The sequence below is a fragment of the Protomyctophum bolini genome, assembly GCF_963924005.1.
Source record: "Protomyctophum bolini genome assembly, chromosome: 4".
In the NCBI taxonomy this organism is placed as follows: domain Eukaryota; kingdom Metazoa; phylum Chordata; class Actinopteri; order Myctophiformes; family Myctophidae; genus Protomyctophum; species Protomyctophum bolini.
The window spans coordinates 34,352,786-34,371,103 of NC_137865.1; the positions used below are offsets into that span (position 1 = coordinate 34,352,786).

Below are 18,318 nucleotides of genomic sequence, written 5' to 3' on the forward strand. Positions count from 1 at the left end.
TGCCCATCACCTTCAGTGTTTTGTTTAACGCACTATGTCCCAACTTTAGCCGTGTTAATACTACCTCCTTTCTCCTGCAACCATTACTGTACTTTCTGCTTCCACCCACTTTATTTTGAATTCTGTCTCACGCATGCTCATGGCAATGGTTGAATTAAAGTCTTGAGAAAATATGCTGCTATATTTGTCCCAAAGTTTAATACTGCAAAAAAACCTACTTGTTTAAAACATGTGATATACATGTTTACAAAATGCTGTAGTGTACATACAAAATGCTATATTTTGACACTTGCTTTGTCAATGTGAGTGTATGTTTTCTAACTAAGTAACTAGTAAACTACATATATTTACCTGATATTTAAGCACTTAACTTAAGTATAATTTTGAGGTACTTACACTTTACTGGAGTATTTCCAATGTTTTACTCCACTACATACATATTACATAATAGAGACTAATATTGTAATTTTACTCCAGTCTCCACTCCAATTATCTGAAAACAGGCTATTTTGGCACGTTTGTGGGATTGTTTCAAATGTAGTTTCCCTGGTATGAAATTTGCGATATAAATGGTGTAGCCTACATGTACATCTGTAGTGTACACATGTCAAATTTGATGGTAAGTTTCTTAAAATTGATTCAGATCACCACGGCATGAGGCGAAAAAGAAACAATGCTGCCATCTTGTGGCCTTGGTTTCAAAACTTCAATTCTGAGTGAACACATGCGAGTTCACCTGCCAATCTGTGGAGTCAGGAAAGACACTGTTCGCTTTTTACCTCCCTTCTGATGATGAGTTCCTGTTTTGGCTATATAGAAGTGTATATTTGTATGTCTCTAAATGTTATGATGAATTGAACATGGTTGACCCTCTTGTAAACAAGCATAGTGCTTTATTAAATTATTGGTCATCCAATCACAGTTGAAAGTTTTTGTATTGAGTTGTGCTTGAAATGTACTGTAATTCTGGAAACTGTTAATAAATAATTCAATGTTTTCTTTGAAGATGCCATGGGCTTGAGTGAGATGGTCCACTGGCAGTTAGCAGTATTTCTTTAAGTACATTTTGATGCCAATACTTGTGTACATTTACCCAAGTAGATTTTGGGGGAAAAAAAATTAGTACTTTTTTCACCACTGCCCAGAATACACCTTTTTGTTTTTTAATCTTTATTGCTTCAATTTAAATCATTCAATAGGGATGATCATGTATTATCATACATTAGGTTTTAGATGCTTCAATATGGATGGTCGCGGACATGTTCCATGAGGTGTTTCAGGGCCAGCCAAGTCTCGCTGGCGGTGGGAATAATCTGATTGGCTGGCAGGATGAAACCATAGCGTCCGGTGTCTCTCAGCTCAAAGGCATAGGAGTACTTGATGCCCAGGTTGTAAGACCAGTCAATACTGCCACCACTGGCTTGATCTGAAATAATGGAGGAGAGAAAGGAAGAGAAGGATTAGACGTTTCTATTGCAGGGTACGTTTGGAGATTCCCACTGAGCGCACTGGTGTGGCCTCTTGTCGTCCGTTTATTCAGTGCACTCTGTGCGTTGTCGTTTGAAAGTCTAGTGCGCTGTGCCCCGGGTTGTGCTGAGTGCCCGCACTGACCGACCCTATACTCAGAAGTTGGGGTTGTTCAGTGTGAGTGCGTCACTGTGGTGTCTCGAGCGCTCCCTGGGAACCATACAACAAGTGTTCATTTAACACATTAATTTAAAACGCCCAGATTTAACTGGTCGTTCGTAAATAAGCCACACTTGCGACGGTGCGCTCTGTGACGTGACCGGCCACATTCCCGGTGCGCATATCAGAACGCACCCTTAATGTCCTATGAGGTACATTGAGAGTTTCCCTGCTTATGAGATGTCATGTGATGTGATCTAGCTTGCCCACTTAGCATATTGATTGATCTAATTATCTACGCACCTTCTGTACCTGTACCTGTACCTATACCTACCCATCTGACTATGTATTTACACTGTACCTATCTAGCTATAATTTTCTTTGTTTAGTTTTTGCAGTGACTTTGGAGCAGAGTCTTCAACTCTTCGTGATTTGAGTAACTCAATGCGGTATAAAGTTCCATCTATTCTAGACAGAAACTACTTACAGATGATGTTGCAGATGCTTCCAACCTTGTATCGGGTGCCATAGAGGGAAGTGAGTTTCTGAACTGCTGCCCTGCCAACGGAGTCCTACAGGAGAACAATAAGGTTTGGGAGGAATGCATTGCAGAGGACATTAGAATGTATATTTTCGTTTGTTGGAAGCCAAATGGCCATAGCTTGGTCACAATGTTCATGAACATTCATTCAGCAGGCATGCAGTATATGCAACCTGTACCCAAGCAGTAGCGGCTTAGTGACAAATGGAGAAGCAAAGAACAATAGCTAGGTGAAAGCTACTGTACAATGACAATGATGTCCATCTTTAAAAACAGGCTGCCATACATTACAGTGGAGAAGATGTACATTGTACAGTATGTTGTTCTTACCAGCTCAGGCTGGTCAGGCACAGCTTTGCAGGAGTAACCATAGGGGTACATGAGCAGCTGGGAGTAGGCATGGACAGAGATGAAGGCCTTGAAGTTTCCATGGTTCTTTACCAGGTTGACCATATTTTTCACCTCGATCTCAGAGTGGGCAGATGGGCCGTGGTAAGCCTCGGAGCAGGGGTTCCGACTGGCACCGGGACCTGGTTGCGGCGAACCAGAATCGGGATCACAATATGAACTGGATTCAGAATCATAAAACATTGCCTGTGCCATGTATGAGTTCACAAAAGGAATTTAATTTGTGTCTCATTTAAATTGTGCATGTTGGATTATTGAAGTAGACTATACCACTGGTTCCCAAACACTGAGTCTGGACCCATTTGTGGGTCGCGGACACATTTTAACCTTTAATTATTCTTATTTCAAAACATTTTCAAAAAACATTTACAAAAAAGCAAATATGTTCATGAATTCAATGATTTTCTTTACAGTAATTTCATGAAGAAATACAAGAAAAATCAAAGCAATAAATTTGAAAACAAAATAATGTCTAAGAAAATAGCCGATGCATTCTGAGCTTGTAGATCTGCTATTTTCACTAGTTTGGGTCACGGGCAAACGTCTAATTTCTCTTTTGGGTCTCCAGCTAAAAGGTTTGGGAAACAAAAAATGCACACTAAGTGGTTGGGGCAATATTGATAAATGAATGAAGCCTATTCAGTGTGGTAATAATTTTTAAACCACCTTTTCAAATTTGGTATAAATGTAATTTTCAGCTCATTTTATGTAAGTGATTGTGTTGTACCAACCACCAAAGCCTGCATCCCAGTTCCTGTTGGGATCCACTCCAACGCAATAGGAGCCAGAGTTCTTGGAGCGGGTCTTGCGCCACATGCGGTCCTACACATCACATGACACGTTTTCATTAGTCAAGTTCTACATCTTCTCTGGCATGTAAATTCCCTGTTCACCTCTTGAACCCTAGTGACACTACCAGCAAGACGCCTACGGGCGAGAAGAAGCGTGCAAGCATCCGCCTCGTTGACGGCAGACTGCTGGGCGAGCTCTGGCGCTTTGGCATGGGGGGTCAGATCAACATGGAATTAATTCTGTACTGGCCATATAAGGAGAATGTCTTGAGTGTAAAAGGTTTGATGAGGTCAGATCAACATATGGAATGTCAGAACAGGTCAGCTCCACTCAAGACATTCTCTTGAGTGTACAGGGTTAGATGAGGGCCGGGCCTTAATTTTCGGGCCTGTTGAGAACTCTAATTTTTGCCGGCTGCCAGGCGCAGCTGCACTAATAACTTTGGGGCAGGCCTGTCTAGAGTTTGAATGGACAGGTATCAGTCAAAAGAGGAAGGATCGGAATGTCAGAACAGGTACACATATCCATATATGGAGATCTAAGGGTTTGAGGTTTGAGATCAGATGTAGAGTTGCTGGCCAACATTGATGACATCAGGGATCTCCATATATGGGCTTAATTGCGACATACTATGACATAAGGGATCTCCATCCCTGATGATGTCACATGATGTCATGAGACCTGGCAGTGGGCACCATATGGGAGCATTCCCATGTATGGGGATTTTGAGTGACTGACTGACGGGAAATGTCGCAATTAAATACATGGTGGTTGAAGGTGGTTGCACACTGGGTGTGTTTTTCGGAAAACCGACGGAAAAACGCCACTAAAAGTCCGAAATCGCGTCCGGTGTGCAGGGACCTTTAGGTAATAATCTTTTGGAAAAACAGTCTTGAGTGAATAAAGGCCTATTCATAGTCCAGTTTTCGGTGACCGAAACGGTGCTTAGAAAAAACAGAGAGATGTGTTGTGTGAGCGGTGACCTCTGCGGCTCAGTGACGTCATATTGTAGTTTTCGGTGGTCACCTCTTCACCTAAAACTGGACTATGAATAGGCCTTAAGTAACACCAAATACCGTAGTACTGGTGCATTGTCGATTCGGCCAATAAGTCTGAATGAGTCATCATAGTGTTGGAGTGCCCATTGGCCATTGCACCCGTCCCTTTCATGCCCATATATGGAGATCCCTGCCCGCCCTCCCATAAACCAATTTCACTATAGGTCCTAGGATATATATTCTTTCTTTTATTGCGAACGCAGTGATTGCGAATGCAGTGAGCACTTACTATGAGACCTAGCAGATCATGTCTGTCTGTCTGTCTGTCTGTCTGTCTGTCTGTCTGTCTGTCTGTCTGTCTGTCTGTCTGTCTGTCTGTCTGTCTGTTGTCTGTGTGTGTCCCCCCTTTGTGCCCATATATGGAGCTGAGTGATTTGTTTGTGATTGATGCAACACACTCCATATTTCGACGTATAGCTGCTTTGGGGACTCCTTATATGGTTATGGCTAAGTTAAAAACGTAACTTAAAAATAACTTAACTTAAATATGTACGAGCTGCGTTCGCTTCCCGCGTTTGCGCGTCTTACTGGTTGCGAACGCAGAGAGCACTTACTATGAGACCTAGCAGATCATGTCTGTCTGTCTGTCTGTCTGTGTCCCCCCCCTTTGTGCCCATATATGGAGCTGAGTGATTTGTTTGTGATTGATGCAACACACTCCATATTTGGACGTATAGCTGCGTTCGCTTCCCGCGTTTGCGCGTCATACTTGTGTAACCTACGTTGCTGTGCGTGTAAGCATATCCATCAGGATTAGCGAAGATGAGAAGGTAGATGTCCATGTTGTTCAACAGAGAGGTGATGGAGGAGTCACTGCTGTAGTCAGTGGCAATCTGGATGGAAACATCATGGGTGGTTATTCTATTTTCGTTTGTTAGTGATCATTGTGAATTATTTTACAATACATTCTCAAGCCCAAATTACACTACACTTGGACATGTAGAAACCTAAACTAGAAAAGGAAAAGATTACATAATCTGTAGCTACCAGTAGATATAATATTTCTGCTGTCGGGAAGAAACCGCCTAACTCCAAAATGTTCATTTTTCTGAAAATTATTTATTTGTCAGGAAACAAAGCAATACTGCCTCATCTAAGTTGGTGTTGTGACTTGACTTTATATATTAAATTACTTGCATGAGAGGGGGAGAGGTGGATACCTTTGTTTTGTTTTAACCAACACACACAGAAGTAAAGGGTGTTTTCTTTGTTTTCTTTTTTATAAATCAGTGCTGATTTATATGCTGAGTTAGGTGGTTTCCTACCGCTATAATATTTTATGACTGTGAAAGTGCGAGGGAACATTTACACCATTTGGGCCCTACATAACCATATTTTCCATAGTGTCAATTTGGGGTGCATACTTAGTTTAGACTAGTCATTGGTTAGACATGGGTTAAGGTTAGGTTTAGGTGTGGTTTAGGGTTTGAGACAGGTTGTAGTTGTAGGACTAATGACTGGTCTAACCAATGACTAGTCTAAACCAAAAACTGTCTAAACTAAGTACTGCACCCGTCAATTTGAGTGAATAAAACACTGTAAACACCCCAAGGTTCCCAGTTCGAACACGGTGTGTGAATGTGTGTGTGAATGGGTGAATGTCATGCTCAATCTATGTAAAGCGCCCAAGGCACTATATAAATGCACCATTTACCATTTACCCTAAAAGCATCATGTATTATATGAGTTATATTTACTTAAGTATTTCCTGTTTATTGAATTGGTCCTCCCATTCACCTTGTTGGCAGTCCAGATCCCAGTAGCCTGAGACACCCACTCCCTGGCGTGGATTCCAGTGTCAATCCAAATGGCAGGACGCTTTGTGCCACCAGTGCTGAACTGTACAGACAGAGAGAGATTGTACTGAGAGTTTGAGTGTGTGTGTGTGTGTGTGTGTGTGTGTGTGTGTGTGTGTGTGTGTGTGTGTGTGTGTGCGTGTGCGTGTGCGTGTGCGTGTGCATGTGCGTGTGTGTACGTGTGTGTATGTATGTGTACAATTCTGGGGCTGGAATTAAAATCAAATCAAAACAATTTCCCTCGATGATACATAATGTATCTTTATACGCGTAAGTACATATGTTTAACATACACATATTTATTTTGTGCACGCAGTTTACTGGTGCTCTATCTCTCTATCTCACACACACACACACACACACACACACACAGTCTCATGCAGACATGCACCCATAGACGTAAGCACACACGCATGCATACACAGAAGTTACAGTTCAGGCAGTAGACAAACACACACAACATTTTCTCTAGTCTAGCCCAGCATAGATCTGTGGTCATCTCCTACCTTAAGCACACACATAGGCCAGTAGATGTGTAGTGGTCTCCAAACCTTAAGCACACACATAGGCCAGTAGATGTGTAGTGGTCTCCTACCTTAAGCACATACATAGGCCAGTAGATGTGTAGTGGTCTCCTACCTTAAGCACATACATAGGCCAGTAGATGTGTAGTGGTCTCCTACCTTAAGCACATACATAGGCCAGTAGATGTGTAGTGGTCTCCTACCTTAAGCACATACATAGGCCTGTTCTCGTAGCTTCTCCCGATCTCCTCCTTGGTCACAAGGTTAGGATGCTCAGCCACCAGCGTGTCCATCCAACTGTAGATCTGCATGGGACAAGCCCGGGGGAGGAGGTATTACAGAGAGACGGTCTTCAACAGGGCGTCTGGGACTAGGACGTTTTTTTTTCTTTTTACATGAACCACTTGAAACTTCCGTATTCTGAGGAGAACTTTAGCCAACAATTGCTGATCTACAAGCTCACAGTGCTTGGCGCTGTGAGGCGTTGTGAGCTTGTAAATCGGCCATCTTCAGCAAAGAGGTTAGGTGCGTGCGTGTGTGCGTTAGTGTGCGTGTAGAAGTGCACGTGTGTACATGCATGTGTGTTGACATACAGTCTCCAGAGGGTGGTATGCTCCAAAGTTCAAGCTGCGGGAGCTGCGTTCCATCATCTGGTTCTTCTCCATCTCTGCCCTCTCCTCATCGAGCACCTCCTACACGTCACACATACAGTCACCAACATATTCATATTGACTCTGTTGTCTAACTCCACACACCTAACTTGGTGTGTGGAGTAAATTAACGGGCTTACTGTAATAGTGGAATTCACCCCTTGTCAAGTCCCGCCCGTGGTTCTGCCCCTCTTCGCACACATTGGTTGCCGTTTTGTGTTTTGACAAAAATCCTTTCTCTCCATCCACTACTATTGAAATAACGTGTATTTCAGTTGCTTCGTATTGATAGTCTGTGCATTCTGCATTATATTAAACTTGGTGTCAGTAAAAAGGAACACCACAGGGGAAGCATGGTGACTGTGCATGTCATGTTTGTTTTTTCCCCAAAAATATGTTTTAGCAAATTCAATATAAACAAGGCGGAACCAGGGCGGAACAAGGCAGAAAGAGCCTGCTGGTTAGTCAGTCAGGGACCAATCAGAAGGCTGACAAATGGTGAATTAGGAACGTTCCACAACAGTTTTTTGAACATTGATCACTAAGTAACACAGGGCAGGGTGTAACATTTTGTTTTATTCACGCATAAATCAGTAGCCTGTGGTCTGTGATAAATATATAAAAGATGTGTAAAAATCTAACCCTCATGTGATAGCACAATGCACTATATAGAAATAGAACGTGACGTCAGTCACACCATTGAAAGTAATAGCTGAAAACCTCATTCTTGATAGCAAATAATATTTGTCTCTACTGCAGTTGTTGCAGTAGTTACCAGCTAAGTGAAAATACAGGTAGCCTAAAAACATAAAATGGAACATAATGAAAGACCTGAAGGTTGCTGATGACAACAGAGAAGGGAATGTTGTGGGCATTCAGGTAAGCCTTGACAGCACTCAGACTGGAGTAGGGCACACGGATGTCAACTGGCAGCTCGGTGGAGACGGGATCCAGCCAAAAGTCCAGCTGGAAGAACAACAGGATCACAGAGGGTCACAGCTTTGGCTGGATCAAATATATATATACACAGTTTAAAGTTTGGCATTCAAACATGGGGCTAAATACGTCTTTTCTTTTTGCATAGTTGTGTCTGTACAAGTTCTGTGTATTCCTGGTTGTGTTAACCTGACTCCACCAGATGGGGGCGGTTGAGTTCACAAGTTTGTGAAACAAGTGTGAAGCAAGCTTCTTCCATAAGTGTGAGTGTGACTGTGACTGTGAGTGTGAGTGTGAGTGTGAGTGTGAGTGTGAGTGTGAGTGTGAGTGTGAGTGTGAGTGTGAGTGTGAGTGCGTGCAAACACACAAGTCCGATTTCAATAATAGCGAAGAAAATAATCTACAAGCTGCTGCGAGCTTGATGTGGACATCTTGAAAGTCTGTAAAGAAAATTGAGAAATTGCAGCGTAGGCCTACTGTACCTCCCAGTAGTGATCATCCTCCATAGCTTGCAGCAGTTTGATGTGTTCCTCTGTCTCCACATTGACCCTGAGAACCTGGTCCCTGGGGAACACACACATACAGCAGTGGTTCTCAGACTTTTTCATATCAAGGACCCCACAATTGACATTTGAAAAGATACGCCAGGGACCCACAGAAGAGAAGATTTTTACGGCTCTAGGAGTGATTCTCAACCAAAGGACCGATCAGTTTGACATGCATTTAGGCTACAGAGTATGGACCCCCTTTTAATGGCATGTCTATCTCTGGGAAAATAACTCATACTAAAATCACTAAAATCAATGTTAATTGAACTCTGAGAGGGTCCATTTGGTTCCATTCGTACACTCTCAGAGTTATAGAGACCCATAAGGGTCCATTTGGTCCCAAACTATCATTTAGCTGGGGTCCCTCTGGAACTCCCTCAAAGACCCCTGGGGGTCCCCGAATCCCACTTTGAGAACCACTGGACTACAGCATCACATATATGCCTTCAAAGGGACAACTAGGAACTCACTTTAACTTGACAATGACATATCCAGGGGTCATCAACATGTCCGTACACGGACAAAATGTGTCCGTAGCAAATTTTTGATTTTCTTTTTTACACACCATTATAATGTTCTTATTTTGATCATAAGACCCAATTAGTGAATGACTGTCAAGTCTCCAGGTTTTCTTCAAGGTATGACACTGATTTACTATGATATTGGTTCCCAAAGTGGGGTCCGGGGTACTTGAGGGAGTTCCAGGGGGGACCCAGCTAAATGATAATTTGCAACCAAATGGACCCTTATGGGTCTGTAACTCAGACAGTGTACAAATGGAACCATTTGTACAATCTCACTCTCAGAGTTAAATTAACAGTGGTTTTACAATATAAATTGGGTTACCAGAGATAGAAATGCCATTAAATCAGGGGTCCGTGGCATAATGTGTGTGAATTTGGGGGTCCATGAAATTAATGTGTTTCGGAATCACTGCTAGAGCCGTAAAATGTTTTCAAATTGGGGGTCCGTGGCCTAATAAATGTTCATTTGGGGGTCCTTGACACAAAAAAGTTTGGGAACCACTGTACTACGACACTATGTATGGCACATTAGGAGTCCAACTATAGTACTAGTGGTTCTCAAATGTCTTATTTGCAAAGACTTTACAGACCTGTTATGGTCCATCAGGACTATAGCTGTTTATGTGTTTCTGCTAATATTGTGTTTGTCCGTGGCAATAAAATGTCCACCACAAGCCAGCATGGTGATGACCCTCATTTGTTTTGGCGTGGTTGCATTATTTTTGATACATCAAGCAAAGAGAAAGGTGCGATACAGAAAATAGGATCAGATGTGAACCTGGATCAGATGGACTATGCCCTTAATTTAATACAGTTTGCACTCTTAGCTCTGAGCCACTGCGGGGGTAGTGAGCCACTGCGGGGGTAGTGAGCCACTGCGGGGGTAGTGAGCCACTGCGGGGGTAGTGAGCCACTGCGGGGGTAGTGAGCCACTGCGGGGGTAGTGAGCCACTGCGGGGGTAGTGAGCCACTGCGGGGGTAGTGAGCCACTGCAGGGCATCCATCAAAACTGATTATCGTCCTGACACGTCACATGCTACTGTACTTAAAGTATAATGAAATGTAGTACATTTGGCCTTATATTGGTTCTTAATGGTACCCCAACATTTAGCAGCTGTCAAAAATTCCCCTAGGGTGGCTGAATACTAGAAACCAATGTAGGATGTGTTAGTTAGACACCATTACAAACACATTGGTGAAGACATTTCTTGGTAAGAAATGTATTCCCAGATTGTATTAATTAATATCCTCTGACAGGATAACCACATCAATCAAATACCTGAAACAAATAACTTACCCAAAGAAGACCCTCTCACACTGGGCAGCCAGCAGAAATGCACACAACACCACAAGGCCTTTCATGTTGCCTCGTAGAATGTCCAGCCTGTTTGGGAGCCCCCGGCAAGCCAAGCAGTGCCTCTTATACTGGAGTTTCCAGTGGTGGAAAGTACAATGTACAATGTTGAGGTATTTGTACTTTTCTGGAGTAGGCCTATTTCCAATTGCCAGTACTTTTGCTTCTACTCCACTACATCCGCAGAGGCAAATATTGCACGTTTACTCCACTACATTTATTTGAAAACTTTATAGTTACTTTGTAGATTTTGATTTTGATTATTGTTACAAAACACACATTCCATTCCCTGAAGAAGGCAACTTGTTGCCAAAACGTTGGAAAAATAAAAGTTTTGATGGCATCGTGACTACGAGCTGTAGCGGCCTCTCTCCTTTCTCAGACAAAACACACATTAACCACTTCAGCTCTATATACATGTACATTTGAAAATATCCGATCTACAAGCTCACAATGTGTCGCGATTCGTGAGCTTGTAGATCGGCTATTTTCAAAAGATTTTTATTCACTCGAAAACTTGAAATGGGACATTCTGCATATAGTGAGTACTTTCTGCTTTTGGTACTTTAGGTACATGCCAATATGTTTTACTCAAGTACATTTTGAATTCTGGACCTTTACTTGTAATGGAGTATTCTGTAAGTTCCACATTGAAGTATTGATACTTTTACTTAATAAGTAAAACTATTGAGTACTTTTTCCATCACTGGTAGTTTCTTAACACCATGTGGTCCCTTTCCCAGGGCAGCACCTTCATTCTGCTGATAGTGACAATGACACAACTCTCCTGTCCAGTGGAACCTTTCATTCTGCTGATAAGGACAATGACACAACTCTCCTGTCCAGTGGAACTATATGTGAAATTAGGGAACGAACGTACCGTTTTCGGCTCTATTTGTCTTTCCAATTGCCAGCTGCAGATAGTGGCGTTCTCCCATGCATGCAGACATCATGTGGGCAGACACAGCAGATATCTGTCCCTACGTTCACCAAGGGACACGAGACATCATTATTAGATTAGATACAGCAGATATCTATTCTTCACTTGTGCAAAGGACGAGGGACACGAGACATATTTATTTTCAAATGGCCAAAGTATAAAGGGCTGAAGTGGTTTAAACCCATTATCCCATTTTAACAGTTTTCTGAAAACCCTGTCAGTGGTGCTCAACCTTCTTCATGTCAAGGGCCCCCAGAATTATCTGTATTTGGCTGCAGACCCCCATCTGAAATTATTTTTGTTCCACTTTTATTTGATTAGTTGATTTGACCCCAGAGTCCAACCCATTGATGCTGAGTTCCAAGCAGGGAGGCATTGGATCTGGCCAGGGATCGAACCCCAACCTCCCAGTTTCAGGACAGACACTCTAACCACAAAGCCACTGTCTGGTAATTTAGACATAATATACTCAGTTCCGTTCGCTTATTCAGTAACCCACATGCATACATAACTAATGTATAACATAACTAGCATCCATAAAAACAAATAACTACAATTATACTTCATACTATAAGATTTCAAAGTAAGACCATATGGAAGAACGTGGTTTGATGGCTCTTGACTGCAAGTGGAGAGCCACATGGTGGCACTCCAGTACAGCATGAATGAACACCTACAGTGCTATAGAAATTATTCATGTGGGCTTTTCTTATCTGTATTTATTTTTTGCTATTGTTAATGTCGATGTTGCACAGTATTTTTAAGGACCTCACACACTTGCATTGCGCTGCTTGTTGTACCTGCATGTAAAATGGGCTCATGGGCCAGCTCAACGGAGCAAAGGAAGGCATTTGCATGGAGGGCACTGAACCAATGTATGGAACTCCGACCTCCCCCGTCAAACCAAACTCAGCTTCTTCTATGCAACGGTAGAGTCTGTTCTCACTTCTCCTATACGGCAGTGAATGCTAGACCCTGAAGCCAACCCTGCAGTAGTCTCTAGGTGGGTGCTACACCAGAATGCTGTGTGCAGTACTTAAATACAACGGCTATCATGACATTACTATGCTTCAGATGATGCATAACGTTTTATATGTCAGTATTCCAGTGGGTAAGTGGAACGGTCGCCTAAAAACACACACGCCCCCATTGTTTCCGCGGAACGCTCGCCCCCCAGAGACGGAACACTTGCCTTCTGTTGTTGCCATCTGTGTCACCTTATAGCTTTTGACCACTTTAACCATTATTTAAAACTTTAGCTGTTGAAAAATAGCAGATCTTTAGCTAGCTGTTGAAAAATAGCAGATCTACATGCCCCTACAAGCTATGAGTTTGTAGATCTGCTATTTTTGAAAAATTGTGAAAATGTACCGCAGATTCAACTCACAAAATTTGAGAACAAAGGTTTTTTCAGAAAACTGTCAAGATTTAGAAGGTTTTTTTTTAGAATCAGCCCCCTGCAGGTCTCAAGAATGGGCTTAGGCCTTAGGGCAAACAAACAATTGTTACAACGATGGAGGCACACCGTTGGACTTGAGAGCCATGACTCACCACGGAGCATTCCGCCTGATCATGAATTACCTCGCTTAAATGCATGGCAAAATAATGTACCCCTATACAGTACCATCCACCAAGGTTTTGAAAACAGAAAATGCATAGCTTATGTGTCACCTCTCTTCTTCCTATTTAATAACATATTTGTACCAGACAAGTGTTTAGTGGGAAGGTTAGATGGGGACATACAGTAGGAGTTGAGTGAGGCCTCGATCTCCACTTTTCTTCTTCCTCCGTCCTACTGCATTTAGTGAAACTTTAATGGCCTCGATGAAAGTGACTTTACATGCAAATATGGCTTTTGGAGTGCGTGTGTGTGTATGTGTAATTTTTCCTCTAAAAGCTACATGAACAAGGCAACCTCCAAGAAGCCTGTTCCACATGGCTTCCTTGGACTCTATAAATAGACCCATTTACATTGCATTTCATGGCTGAGCTTACTCTCAATATTTCAGAGACCCACAATGGCAAATTGACTATTAATCATTTATCGCTCACTTGTTCGTCTCATTTCGCCCACAGCATATGCTTAGACATCACAATCGATCAATCAAAAAATAAAATAAAATAACAACTTTATAATTTGGTATGTTACAGATGTAAGTTTTAAAACATTGTTTTTTTTTTGCTTTGAAAGAGACTTGCACGTACATCTATAACAAGGTTGCTGTGTCTGTGTGTGTGTCTGTTCCTGGTTTTTAGACAGCTGGTGGATGGAAATGACGCTAGTACGTGGCTTCAACTTGCATTCAAAGTCACATACTATCATTTCCATCCACCAGCTGTCTAAAAACCCATAAAAGACGCCTGGACTAGACATTTTCTGACACTTTAAGTGTGCTTACAGCGACAAGCTTTGTATGCCGCACCCTGCCAGTAGGTTATGGAAGTTCTTTAATGGCTGTTTTTCTCCATCATCCATACATCATTTTATGATAGAAGTAAATGGGGTCGAACGTTGCTCAAATTAGGAGTCTGAGTCAGGCCTGAGGATGAGGAGGAATGAGGAGACATGCACAGAGCATGAACAGATCAGGTCTTTGATAGTGTTTGAGGAGACACTGGCCAGGTGTCTCCCCTTCCTCTGATTGCCTCTGGCTCCACCCTACAATCCAGCACTGTGATAGAAACTGGTTTAATAGGCGGTAATCACTCAAACACAGAATCCTGACAAAAGGCCCAGGCGGGGCCGGGCCGTCACATACATTATCAATTAGACAATATATGACTGATGACTCTCTGTGGCTTCAGTGCTGTACCTCATGAACTTCACCCCCTCACCTGCAAGTTTTTTTCTTTCTTTCTTTTTGGCTGAGTGTAGATAGACAGGGAGAGAGAGAAGGGGAGAGACATGCAGCAAAGGTTAATGGGACTCAAACACGTGACACAGTGTCAGGCCAGCGCCTACAGTATGTGGCATGCACCTGGACCACTAGGCCAGCGGGCAAACCAAGTTTTTAGTTTTACCTCATGTAAATAATAAATACATACCTGCTACGTACGGTAACATTTTATGACAATAGAGGGTATGCATCTGACATCATCATACCTGGAAGTTATGCAGCAAAAACTACTTTCTGGCCTTGACAGCACATACATCCACACAGAAAAGTCCTATCTGATTGCATTAAACGACGCTAAACTCACTTTACCATTCACTTTATGCATGCGCATACCCTCTATAAAGTTAATCTGATTGTTGACTGTAGTCCGAAAAAGAAGGTGTAACGCAGAAACCTGTGGCCTGTAGAATGATGTTACCATAGGTGCGCGTCGCTGTTTGATGACGATGCGTATAGTGGTCCTAATGGGCAAAAGAGGTGGCTGAAATGTGCCCGAATAATGGTATTTTATATTAACTCCTTTAACTGTACAATATGTGAAGACATTGAGGGCGGGATAATAAGCCCAGACAAGGCCGAGTACTTTAATCTGTCTGTGGAACTTAAGTGTCGAGGCAAATGGAGTGCTGGTAAGCTAGACCCTACAACCAGACACGACGTCGACCCTATTCTGATTCTGGTAGTGGGATTCTGATTCTGTACAAGCTGGTCACATGAAGTCCGAGATCCACAAATTGGAGCTAAGTCTACACTGGACTCTGGAGCCACGGCAAGTCTACAGTATGTGCATTGCAAGATCTGCATTATTTACTTGTTTTTACATGGAAGAAGAAGAAAACCCCCTCTTTTTTGGTGTGTCAGTGTGTATTATCGGACTTCAAAGCATGAACAGCATACAGCACAGCCAAGTAGAAAAATACACAAAAGAAGCTTGACAAACAATTATTTTACTATGTCTTGAAAATCCCGTAAGGTACAGTATAACTAGGAGGCAGCATATGCTATACAATGATGCAATTGCAACTGTCAGCGCTGCTAGTGCAGTGAGTGCACACACTGGAAAGTGGGAACAATTAAAACCAAACAACACAGGTCAATGTGACATGACAGGTCGAGTACCTGCAGTGATTATTAGCTGCTGCCAACTAGTGGTAAGTGGACATACAGGATGAGGCCGAACAATTGACAAGGCTGATTGGAAGGCTGCGATGCAATGCAATATTACTACTACTACTACTACGTTTTTACATTTTTTTGGGGGGGGAGGCCCCTAGAGGCTCGAGGCCTGTTTCAATTGAAACTATTGAAACATATCTAAGGCCGCCACTGCATACAGCACATGCATCTAAAAACCTTTCTGTTTGCCGCTGCGTTTTATTGAGTTGATTCTTTATTCTTCCGTGTTGCAATTTTTTATTTATTTTTAAACTCCTTTAGTTTGCATGGTATTCAAATGTTCTTTTATAGTGTTTGTTGCTCTGTGTCCTGAATAAAGTGTTTTGTTTAACCTTTTTATGTAGTTTTATGTAAATCCCATTGCATTGCGTTGTTGTTAAAATGTGCTACAGTATACAGTACAAATAAACGTTCCTTGTCTTGCATGTATGTATGTATGTATGTGTCAGTGTGTGTGTGTGTGTGTGTGTGTGTGTGCGTACATGCTTGTAGTATGCATTAGCAAGCGGGACGGCACACTTTCATGTGGGTCACTTGGATATGCCTCGCTCAGCTGACCCTGCCTTCTGTCCACTCCGTTAGGACAATCAGTGAGGACAGGGCTGCTAAACCATCTGCGTGTCCTCCTAAATGCTATTTAGACGAATATTGAATTCTACCGTGCCCCTCACTCACTGGCTGGCATCTATAATGTAATATCGCAACGGTGGAAGAGAGACATTTTGTTTAAGAATTCCTACCGAGGAGTCCAGAGGACAGTCCAGTCAATAGTTGTAAACATGACCTCACTTATGATTATATCGAAATGGAAGAAAGTTATTGTAACGGAAATTCAATTATATATTCCTTTTAGGTTATTGATTTATTATTCATAGAGTATTCATCTTAGTTCAGTTATCTTTTAAGTAAATGACTGTGATAATTTGTCTTATTTAGTAGTTTAGTAGACTGTGTAGTACTTAAGCAGCTATCCGTTGGTAAGCAAGCAGCATGCTCATACAAGGTCAAGTAGCTATATGTGGGCAAGCAGCAGATCGACCCAGACAGCAAGACAACAAGTTACAAAGGTTTTATGAACGCAAGGAGAATGTTTCATCAGTATTCTGAACTATGGCCTCAGCATATAGCAGTGGGCCTTTCAACTCAAGCCAACACGCTGAGGAAGGCTTGACACTGAAACGAGTCTGTGTTTTGTCTGTCCGCGCTGCACAATGAAATAAATGTACCAGAAGGACTTCAGAGTGCTGGCTGTTTCTCTATTACAGTGATTCTTGGTGTGCCGTGCACCCGGTGAACTGCATTATTTAGACTGAGAGTGCTCGTTTTTCTATTATTTTATGGGCCTTTCAAGCCGCCTGGTATCAGACCTATGCTGGCCGTAGAATGAACTCTTGTTATGGGCCGTGCCCGCTAAGAATTATTTTGTGAACATCTGTTTTGAGCCACGTGTTCTCGTGCAGTTTTATTTGGGCATCCAGAGTTGAAATATTTTTAAAGCATTTTTAGCAGAATGCATTGCATTTTAGCTGGGAAAACAAAAAAGCTTTGTTGGATTTTGAGATATAATTTAGTGCAAGTATACAATCTGTAGGGGTTTATCCTATGTGGAGCATGAAGGTTGAACACAAATAAAATAAATAAATAATAATATATATATATATATATTAGTGGAGTTGTACACGTTGCAGTGACATCATCTGTGTTACGCTCGTCTTTGGGAAATAAAAGTCGACTCTCCCAGGACAATTATTATAAGATATTTCAGTAAGTACAAGTCAGCACTTTAATCATCAATGTTATGTTGCGTAGGCATTCATTCAAGGTGATCCGCCTTAATTCCATTAAGATAAGCTCGGAAACAAAATAAAATAACCATGCAATGAGTTCCTCTTTAAGCTGTTCCACCACCCACTCAATGCTAAATCTTTTTTATTTTTTGTATTATTATTATTTTTTGTGCCAATTATCTAATGTAATCCTGGGCGCTATTACCGCCAACCTGGGGGGACAGCGGACTGACCTCATGCCTCTTTCTATGCATGAGGAGTCCAAGCTGCTTCTACATTATGCAAATTTGACACTTTTATACACTGCTTAATTAATTATTAATTAATGAATTAATTATTAATTAATTCCTTCACATCCCCATAGCCAAAACCTTTTAGAAAAAAGTCAGCCTTTCTGTCTCTCATCCCATGAATATTACTCAGGCTAAATGGATTAGCATTTTGTCTTGGGTAATGGAATACATTATCCTTCATATTTCTCTCTCTCTCTCCACTGTCCATATCATCCCATAGGATATCTGTATTACATAACGGTCAAAGAAAATATTACAACATGCCAGGGAGGCCTCATGGGTCCAGCGCAAAAAATAGCAAGCGAGGCGCAGCTATATTTAGCCACATCTCTCTAAGAATAGTGTTTCCACACGCCTCCAAAGTATCCCTGCATGTTCTTGCTAGCGTTGCTCCTTCCCTGCTGTTTCTGAGGGGAATAGACAGAAGCAGAAATAAACCCATTAAGACCGATTCTACAAATGCCTTCT

At 42.0% G+C, this 18,318-nt stretch overlaps 1 protein-coding gene across 1 annotated transcript; it reads right to left on the reverse strand.

Annotated features, from left to right (window-relative positions):
• Positions 1-1,238: 1,238 nt before the first annotated feature.
• On the reverse strand, positions 1,239-10,771 carry LOC308314771 (carboxypeptidase A2-like; the record flags this gene model as incomplete). Its single annotated transcript, XM_080762449.1, has 11 exons — positions 10,701-10,771; positions 8,814-8,895; positions 8,227-8,361; positions 7,339-7,437; positions 6,949-7,050; positions 6,163-6,264; positions 5,148-5,258; positions 3,307-3,397; positions 2,498-2,697; positions 2,114-2,198; positions 1,239-1,426 (listed from the first exon to the last, which is right to left on the reverse strand). Exons 1-11 carry the CDS (start codon positions 10,763-10,765, stop codon positions 1,239-1,241), a joined length of 1,260 nt encoding a protein of 419 aa, XP_080618575.1. The 5' UTR covers positions 10,766-10,771.
• Between the last annotated feature and the right edge of the window lie 7,547 nt (positions 10,772-18,318).